The sequence below is a fragment of the Mus pahari genome, chromosome 17 (assembly GCF_900095145.1).
Source record: "Mus pahari chromosome 17, PAHARI_EIJ_v1.1, whole genome shotgun sequence".
In the NCBI taxonomy this organism is placed as follows: domain Eukaryota; kingdom Metazoa; phylum Chordata; class Mammalia; order Rodentia; family Muridae; genus Mus; species Mus pahari.
In genome coordinates, this window is record NC_034606.1 from 33592296 (window position 1) to 33602295 (window position 10000).

The following is a 10000-nucleotide window of genomic DNA, read 5'->3' on the forward strand; positions in this document are numbered from 1 at the left end:
TATGAGATTCTCAAATATCATATACTCATGTATGAGATTCTCAAATATCATATACTCATGTATGAGATTCTCAAATATCATATACTCATGTATGAAATTCTCAAATATCATATACTCATGTATGAAATTCTCAAAACAATAAAAAGGTTGTAAAGGCACGGTTCAACGGTTACAAGCATACACTTCTTCTAGAACATGATGACATCAGTGCCCATGTGGGACAGCTCACAACTACCTGTCACTCCAGCTGCAGAAGATCTCCAGTGGGCACCCACATCCATGTGGCAAACATTCACAGACACAGGGATACACTCAGACACACACAACAGGTACACACTCACATAGAAACAGGAATAAAAATTTTAAAACTTTAAAAATGTATCTGCTAGAATATAGACTGCAAGGAGATCTCAGAAGAGTCCTGACAAGATGTATGGGGCCAAGGGTGGAGTAAGGTCTTTGGGCAGTGTCACAGGCATGTCACCTATACTCGTAGATTCAGTTATATTTGCCTTCTTGGAATTTCCTGTGGTGTGAAAAGGAAACCACAGGACGAGGGAGCTGGCGCAGTCAGTTACATGCTTACCTTGGAGGAACAAGGATTAGCATTCACCCCAGACTCCACAGTAAGAAGCTTTTTCAAAACACAAGCAAGGTAGCACACTCTTAGAATGTCAGCACTGGAAGGCAAAGACTGGCAGAGCCCTGGGCTTCTCTGGCCAGGCAGCCTAGCCTACAAAGTGAGCTTGTGATGTCTACTCTTGGTTGACAACTTGACTACATCTGGAATAAACTATAATTCAGAAATGGAGGGCAGGCCTGTGAGAGATTCTCTACTTGCTCTGAAGTGGGTGAATCTACTTCTAATCCTGATCTTTGAGGTAGGAAGACATACGCCTTTGACCTGGATCTTGAAGTGGGAAGACATGCCTTTAATCTGGACCACACCCTCTGCTGGAAGCCCATATAAGGACATGGAAGAAGGAAGTTGTTGCTCTTTGTCTGCCTGCCCTCACCTGGCTAGCACATTCTTTTCTTCACTGCCTACTTCAGGATTCTAGTGTATACAGCAGACCAGCTGAAATACCCAGCCTAGTGGGACGGAGCAACTACCAGATTCTTAGACTTTATGTTCACAGGTAGCCACTGTTGAATTAACTGGGCTGCAGTCTGTAAGACATTCTAATAAGTTTTCTTTTCATATATATATATATATATATATATATATATATGTAATTATTCAATAATGTCTGTGATTCTACAGTAGCTTGACTAATACAGAGTTCAAAGCCACTGAGAGACCCTGTCTACTTGACAGAAACTGAAGGTCAATAACTGAGGATCTCTTCACCTTCCCATGCCTATCTGTATACACATGGACACACACACACACACACACACACACACACACACACATCAAAAGTTAGAACATCCAATGCTGTTCCCAGACCTTTACCAGCCATAAGTTGGTAGGAGTTTTTTCTAGGGAGAAATGTAATAACATGTACTTTCTGACTACGCAGATCTACAGTCAAGAATTTAAACACATGCACAGACACATATGTAAAGACACTGTACTAAGCAGCTTATAAATCACAAGAAAAATGGTAACACGAGTTGTCACTGACTGTGCCCTGGCTGGTCTCAACACTGGAGTATGGGGACTGAAGATGATGCCACGGTACCACATAACAAGGTGTCAAAATAGAGATAGGTTCTAGGCCAGCTACATAAGAACTTATTACTGTGCCCCAAAATCAGACCTAGATCTGGAAGGCAGAAAGGAGAACTCAGAATGGCGAAAGACTGAAAGCCCTGATCCCAGGCATCTTCAGAAAAGTTGGGGGCATGGTGGGACAAAGCTGTGGAGCCATGGCAACCAGCACTCACAGCAGAGAACTAGTTCTCCAAGGACCAGCAGAAACCAGAAAGGCTGCCTTGGCCAGAGCTGCTGAAGGTGCAACAAGCATTAGGTAGGGTGCAGAAAAGAAGAGAGGAGCCATAGGTGTTCGGGCATATGTATGTGTCTGCACGTAGTGTGTAAAAGAGACAGGCCACTAGGGAGATGGAGAGGAGACACAAAGAGAACAGCAATGCCCATAACCCACATCAGTGAATTACAGAGCCAGGGCTGTCTAAGTCTCAGCTTCAAGATGGTATGACCTTATCCTAAGCTACTTCTCCCTAAAACCTTCCAAATGACTTTAGGTCCCAAGTCAAGATACAGACACATACACACACACACACACACACACACACACACACACACACACACACACTGAAATCTCACACTGAGGGACAGCAGCCAGTCCACTGCCATGTCAGGGTTCTGTTAGCACACAAAGTGGCAACGACCACATGATCATCTCGGGAGCTCTTTAGGGAATTGGAAAGATGTTTTAATCAGCTGCCACTGATGTTGGCCATGAGCCTCGGCCACCCACCTGGACACCTGTTAGTATAAATTGATGAATTACTTAATAATTCATCCAATCTGTGCTGAGATTTTGCATACCAAGCATCTTGCTATAGCAGTGGGAGACATTTACAGTACAAAAAAATTTCAAAACAGCAGTTCAAGAGGGTGTGGCCTTGGGTCAAAGGCCAGGTCCGCTGGTTACCTAACAGACAAAGGCAGATGTCTTCCCTCTTCAGTGTCCAAGTGTGCTGTCCTCAGAACACAGCAGGACAAACGTGCTATAACCAGATGGAAAGAACAGCTAACAGCACGAATGTACACTGGGTCTTCTGACACGGCAACTGCTATGCTAAGCTCCACAGAAGTCCTGTCTCGTTTAATACTCAAAGCACTCCCACGAAAGAGCAGTTTTTATTCCTGTGTCATCGATGATGAAACTGAAGCTATGGCAGGACAGCAAAGCTGGAGCAGAATCAAACGTGACACATGCTGGGCCCCACACGGCACACTCTGCACAGCCCAGCACAGCCCACCTTGAAGACAGAGAAGAGTGTGAGCGTCAAACCCCAGGCCCACAGAGGGGGCCCAGGCGCCCTTGGTGTAGCTCTGCAAATCCTTCTAGAAGGCCACCTGCAAATGTGCCATGGTATACCCACTCCTTATCATGCTTGGGGCCACTCTCAGCCCCACTTCATTTGCTTCAGAGTTGAAGTCTAGCCAGGAACATAGCCAAAGGATGTCCATGCTGTCTTATCTTCAAGAACAGCCAGCACAGTCTAGTCTTCAGTCACCAGTGACCGATCAGTGTGCTCCTCTAGGCGCTATCCGTCCACTGAGATAGCACCTTTCCTCACACTCAGGATTGTCCTGCTCCACTGTGTTCCCATTAGAATGAATGTTCTTGATGACTGCCCTTTTGCCCATCAACACTTTGCTTCAAGCTCCCCGCTCTCCCAACACATGAACTCACCAAGGTAGGGACAGAGTTTTACTACCGCTGTAATCCCCACATCTCCTCCCCTGACCAACATGCCATGGGTCTGAACTACTGCATGATATCTTCACCTCAAGGACCATTCTAAAATCTGTAAGCAACCACTGAACCAGATGGAGAGACCTGCTCAAGCACACAGCACTCCCAAGCAACAAGCCTGAAAGCAGGTATTAGCTGTCACTGCTCTTGATAAAAACCTGGCATGCAGCACTAACCTGCATCTCCGTCCTCCTCACCCACTAACCTGCATCTCCATCCTCCTCATCCACTAAACTGCATCTCCGTCCTCCTCACCCACTATCCTGCATCTCCATCCTTCTCACCCACTAACCTGCAACTGCGTCCTCCTCACCCACTAACCTGCAACTGTGTCCTCCTCACCCACTAACCTGCATCTCTGTCCTCCTCACCCACTATCCTGCATCTCCATCCTCCTCACCCACTAACCTGCATCTCCGTCCTCCTCACCCACTAACCTGCATCTCCGTCCTCCTCACCCACTAACCTGCATCTCCATCCTCCTCACCCAGATTCAGCACAATGATGCAGATGTGCTTGCGCAGCTGGCGTGGGTTGGAGAACTTCCGGCAGCACTTGCTACACTCCAAGCTGCTAGGGGCCAGTCTGCTCCCTTCCTCTGGAGCCAGGGGACCGTCCTCACTGGGGCTCACGTGGTTTTCTACCACCTCCTCTTCAGTGCTGGGCTTCTTTGTGGAACCCTTAGGCCTGCCTCTCTTTCTCTTCATAACCAAAAACTCTGTAAAAGAAACAACAGGGCAGAAGGCAGTCACATGAGGGGACAAAGCAGGACAGCTACTCAGCTTCTTTATGTAGGAATGGTCATGTGTTTTATTAAAATAGGAGGTCTGAAGCAATTCCCCAAATTAACAGCTTCAAGCATCTTTAATGTTAATGTCTATGTATCTATCTACTAATGGTAATTGGTTTTGCAATATCCTGCTTCAAGACTATCAACTGGACAACACCTTTGCACGCACTCCTTCAATAAAGCTGGAAGGGGTACAAGTTCATATTGTGAATGGAAGTACACAAATCCTGTCCCTTATTAATCCCTGCTTCCACTTAAACCCAGTGCTCAGAATGTGCTTCAAGATTCCTTTGAGAAGGGTTTCAGGGATTGCTGAGGGGAACACACTCCTAATGAGTTACACAACTATTCTGATTATGTCAAAGACTCAAATTGTCCCAGCAAAGAGGAGGAAAAAAATTATTATAATGTAAAGCCACAAACTATAGGGCGAAAGATAATAAAATATTTTTCAAGTTGCCTAGTGACCTGGGGATTTTTAAATAGCATGATCAGAACTGCCTCCGAGTGAGTTCCAAGAATGTTACAAAACACTGCAGTCTGGTCCAGTAATGCTCATTATGGAGCTACTCATCTGCAGACTGACGGTGGAATGAGGCAGGGATCGGAGGAGTGGGTAGAACTGCACATGCAATCATGTGAACTGGGACTCATACAGTTCTATGGATGCAATATGCCCAGGAAGGACTCTGAGACAGTCCAAGAAGGGGTGTGGCCCCGGACTGATGACACCCCCAATGCTAGAGCTGTCACTGGACAACCCTTCAGGGTTGAGGGGTCTAGGGTTTGGCACCATCTTAAGTGAAGGCTTGGTTGTGGAGTGAGGAGGACTCTTCCCGCTCTCAATAAAGATGAGACCTGTGAAGGGAAACAGCAGCCACTTTATTCAACTTGTGGAACCCTTTAATTAAGGGAGTCACCCAAGCCCACGAGGCAGAAAAGGAGATGGGAGCAGTCTGCAAGGCATAGCTGCATGACTGCGGTGCTCTAGCCAATGCAACCCACCTCAAACATTCAGGGACACGGAACACTGGAATGGGACAGGAAACTTCCTGGGAAGGGAGGACCCTGTAGGACAGAGCCTCTGCAGAAATACAATGGCAACCGCGGGTCAGCACTGCCTGAGGATCCAGCCTAGGTGGTCTGGACGATTTCAGATTTCAATCCATCTCATTTGAGGCATGTGGAGTGAGTAGAAATGGGAAGAAGCAGTGCATACAGATATGAAGACACACTAAGAGACAGGACAAAGCAGCCAACATACTAAAGCCCTTTGGTCCCCTTGCCAGCCCTAAATACCACCAAGGACAGAGGTTGTGTTTGAGAAGGACCAGCTGCCAGGCACTGAAGATTCCAGGAAGGAATCTAGTAATGGAATAAGAACAAAGCCTTCGTGTCAGTGTCTTGCAAACTTCTTATTATTATTCTTTACAGCAGCCTGTGCAACCTGAAGGAACGCAATTAACATCCAAGAAGCAGCATTAGCAGAATCTATAAAAGACCCACCTCACACCCACCAGCTTAGCTACACGTGACACTGAAGTCTGTGGCCCAGCCCTAACCCCATGGCTAGCAAGGCCCTGTTGTGCAGACAGAACCTGTTCTCTGAATGTTCTGAGCATGCAGCTGTGTAGTCAAGACAAATTTCACCCATGGAGATGTATGGTCTTTGCCCTGGGTGACCTCCGGGTCTTACGTCCTTCCTGATAGGTATGTCTATGTCTGCCTGAAAGCTTTGACTTAGGTGCTATGTGAAGGGGACTTTGCAACATGACCCAGCAGCTCTGACTCCAGATGGACAGGAGGGAAAGGGCTTGGAAATCCCAGGAGGGTAGAGGTCACACAAGAGCAGTATGTCTTCCAGACTGAAGTAGAGGCTGGGTACACTGAAAGCTAGAGGGACTTCCCGAGTGAGTCTTGACCTCGTCGTGCACCAAGGATGGGAGGAGGTGATGAGCCTAGCACTGGGTGGGAAACCCAAAGCTCCACTGTGAGCCATCCTGGTCTCCTCCACAATCCCACGTGACTGCTCTTACTGTGTTCTGAAAGTTTCTCTAGCAAGCAAAACCTGAGGAAGACTACAACAGTCCACCAAACTGCAGCTAGCCAATCAGAGGCTCAACTGTGGCTGGTGTCTTGTGGAAAGCTGTGCCCTCAGCTGCAGGACTGGGAGACTCGGTGTAAACCCCATGCTCTGACCAGGGATTACCAGACACTTCTGTGCTGGGCTGGCATGTGCTGACGACACACAGTGGGAGCACAGCACAAGGAGCAATAGGGCAGACTGTGAGCCTCTTCGACAGTCAACTGGGTGCTCTGGGCAGGCAGAGTCCTCCTCCTGATTATGCCTCACGTCCCTTAGCACCTCAGCAAGGGTCCTGACCCCACAAAGCCAGATGAGCTGAACTAATGAGCAGTGTGGAATCTGGTGCTTAAGGAAGAAATAAAATCAGCCCTGAAAGCTTCCAACACACAACAGCGACAAAACTAATCTTCCGTCCTCTGCATCCATAATTCAGATCCTCGAAACCAATTAGTTAGCTAAAAATGAAATATTCATAAATGAGCTTGGAATAATTTAAGTTCTGAAAACAAGTTGCTGCTGTCAACTACCCACCTTTTCCTGAAGAGCTGGGAATTCTGGGGCTGGGAAGAAAAGAACGCAGCCTCAAGTCAAAGCAACAGGACAGACCTGGCTGTGTTCTTCCTCCTCTGCTCCTCCCTGCACCGCTTGCCTCAGTCTGTCACTGAGCTCTGGCCATTTGTCCTCAGTGACTCTGTCCACTCATTTCTGTTCTAGCCTTCTGCTCCAGATTTTTCCTGCCCCTGGCCTTTGTCTCCGTATCATCTCCTAGCTCTGGAACATTCCATCGTTCTGAACAAATCTGCCCCACAATCCTCAGACAAGGTATTGGGGAACCCTGTTCGCCAGGCATGATAGACCCCTTTTACCCCTTTGTCTTCTCAGATGTGGAGCAGCTATGATTAGTTACACTGTCCGGACCCTCTTAAGATTGAGGCTGTCACCGTCCCAAAGAAGGGAGGCTGGGCAGGGCTATTAACCCTCTCTTAACATTCTGGCCCACTCCACCCTACACAAATCTCAGGAGGTGCTAGGGTACATGGAAGGCAGCAGACTAAAGGAAGGGTAGGCTCAATCTATGCAGTTATAGGAAGGCTGTCACCCATGCAAAGTGTGACAAGTTGGTAAAGCAGTTGTTTTTAGGTCGTGCTTGCCCCTGTAAGTAACCCCACCTCTGTGTTCCTATAAGTGAGCCCAGGAAACTCACCGGTTCACCAAGACAGACCTGGATGAAATGATGTCTCTGGTATATCTTTAGTCTATTCTGGGTGTACTGGATAGCTTTGTGTCAACTAGACACAGCTGGAGTTATCACAGAGAAAGGAGCTTNAGTTGGGGAANTGCCTCCATGAGATCCAGCTGTAAGGCATTTTCTCAATTAGTGANCAAGGGGGGAGGGCCCCTTGTGGGTGGTGCCACCTCTGGGCTGGTATTCTTGGTTCTATAAGAGAGCAGGCTAAACAAGCCAGTAAAGAACATCCCTCCATGGCNTCTGCATCAGCTCCTGCTTTCTGACCTGCTTGAGTTCCAGTCCTGCATCCTTTGGTGATCAACAGCAGTATGGAAATGTAAGCTGAATAAACCCTTTCCTCCCCAACTTGCATCTTGGTCATGATGTTTGTGCAGGAATAGAAACCCTGACTAAGACACTGGGTACACAGACATTAGTCATGTCTCTGTAGGAAAAGTAACACAACACTGGGCTTTCTCTTGGCCCTTTCACACATCAGACATACACACACATACAGGTGTGCACGCACATACACACAAACACACATGCATGCATCCATTCACACACACACAGGGTGGGGGGGAGCGCACTCTGTCCTCTGCTTCCCCTTACAGTGTCCAGTGCAGTTGCTCAGAGATTGCTGAACATGCATATGTATCCCTATCTTCCCACCCAGCCCCCGCACCAAGTCCACGTCCTTCCCTGCAGATCAGACCCTAATGTACATCCTAGAATGTGGCCCCATTCAAATCTTAGCACCTTCTGTTTGATACTGCCAACAGCTACTGAGGCTGCACTGAGACCAGCCATGAACTCACTAGACCGTCACACCCACAAGTACATTGAATGTGGTCTCAACTACAGTTTCCTAAGTCCTGTTCCTCTCCTCTCACTACAAATGCTGAGGCTTGAGCTGCCTTTTAATTCCTGGGTCTTACTGGTTCTTAAAACATAAGTGGAGAGGTGTAAGCAGGTAAGAAGCAAAACGATCACCGGGTGACAATAGCCAGAGAGGCTTTGGGAGAATGAGCTGTGGCTTGTGTTTTAAGTCTCCAACAGAAGAAAGGGCCAGAGCCATTGTGTATCTGAGCCCATGAGTTCAACTCTTGTCCAAAAAAAAAAAAAAATCACCCTTGTAGATCCAAGGCCAAAAGCCCTAGAAACAAATAATCAGGGGGAAGTTTTCAAAACAAAACAGCCCAACCAAAAAAAAATTAATAATAATATAGGCCTTTTCTTTGTACATCACTCAAGTTTATGAGACTCTCTGCTAGTATCTCATTTTATTGTTAAAAAAAAAGAAAAGAAAAGAAAAAAAAACTTTGTGAGATGTGTACACCAAACATAATTCACTCAGTAGGAAACAAACCAAAGACCCAGAGATCCCCGAAGCTTGGCACTTTTTCCAGAACCATTTGCTGGACATGTGGAGCTGGACAGTGGGTGTCTTTATTCTCTACCAAAGACCTTACTGCTGAAGCACCTCAGGGCTTGCTAATGACAGTCAGCCGTAAACATCTGGATGGTCCCAGTGTATAGTACAGAGAAAATTCCTTGGAGTTGAGCAGTCCTGGATCTAATCCTTCCCCTCAAGTTTCTAAGCATACAGATCAGTTTCCCCTGTACAGAGCCCCTGCTAGAGATGTGGCCACTGTAACAGTAGGCAGTGTATTCAAGAATGGTTGACAGGATGGCAACTGTATGTCACTTCCCTATAGCCATGGCATTCTGAGTGGCAGTATCCTAGTTAAGAAAGTACTACGGACAGAGGTGGCACTGCCATTAACCCCGACAGTCAGCAGGTGGATCTCTGTGAGTTTGAGGCCAAGCTGGTCTGTAGAGCTAGTTCTAGGACAGCCAAGACCTCACAAGGAAATCCTATCTTAAATTAACAAAAACCAATCAACTACTTTTCCAACCAGGCTATTATTAAATAACGTAGCTCCTAGATGTGCCTGCATCCCTGTTCACTCTGACTCAATGGATGTACTTCCTTGATTTTGACTTATAAAATAGCTCACATCCCAAGAAAACAAAGTGGAATTAAGGTCACACTGACTTTATCATGGCCACCCAGTGCTCTTATACGGCAGCTTGGTCTCTAGTCACTATAGCTCCAGATACTGGAAAATCTGGAAAGACTAGCATTGTAGGGCCCCTGACAGTCAATCTCCCTGACATTTATTTCCAAAGCCCAGGAAGCAGTAGGGGAGACAATGAATTATTTATCAGAACCTGGAGAGAAGGAGCCTTTCAGGTTTCTGAACAATGCCATACTCTTCTGCGGGGAGAGACTGCATCCTGTTCTACAGCACAACTAAGGCATCAGAAGGCAAAGGCCAAAGCTGTTTCCGCCCTGCAGCTTCATCAGCCATACAGTGGAAAGGACAGCCATGGTTACTAATGCTGATATGCATACACCACAGGCACTGTGCTGAGCCCTG

The 10000-nt window shown here is 47.0% G+C and overlaps 1 protein-coding gene across 2 annotated transcripts in view; it reads right to left on the reverse strand.

Annotated features, from left to right (window-relative positions):
- Window positions 1–10000, reverse strand: part of Zfat (zinc finger and AT-hook domain containing) — a 179582-nt gene that overhangs the window by 128525 nt on the left and 41057 nt on the right. For both annotated transcript variants that reach the window (XM_021216301.2, XM_029548215.1), the window contains exon 3: window positions 3919–4170. In XM_021216301.2, the coding sequence (XP_021071960.1) occupies window positions 3919–4170 (252 nt within the window). The remainder of the gene's footprint in view (window positions 1–3918; window positions 4171–10000) is intronic.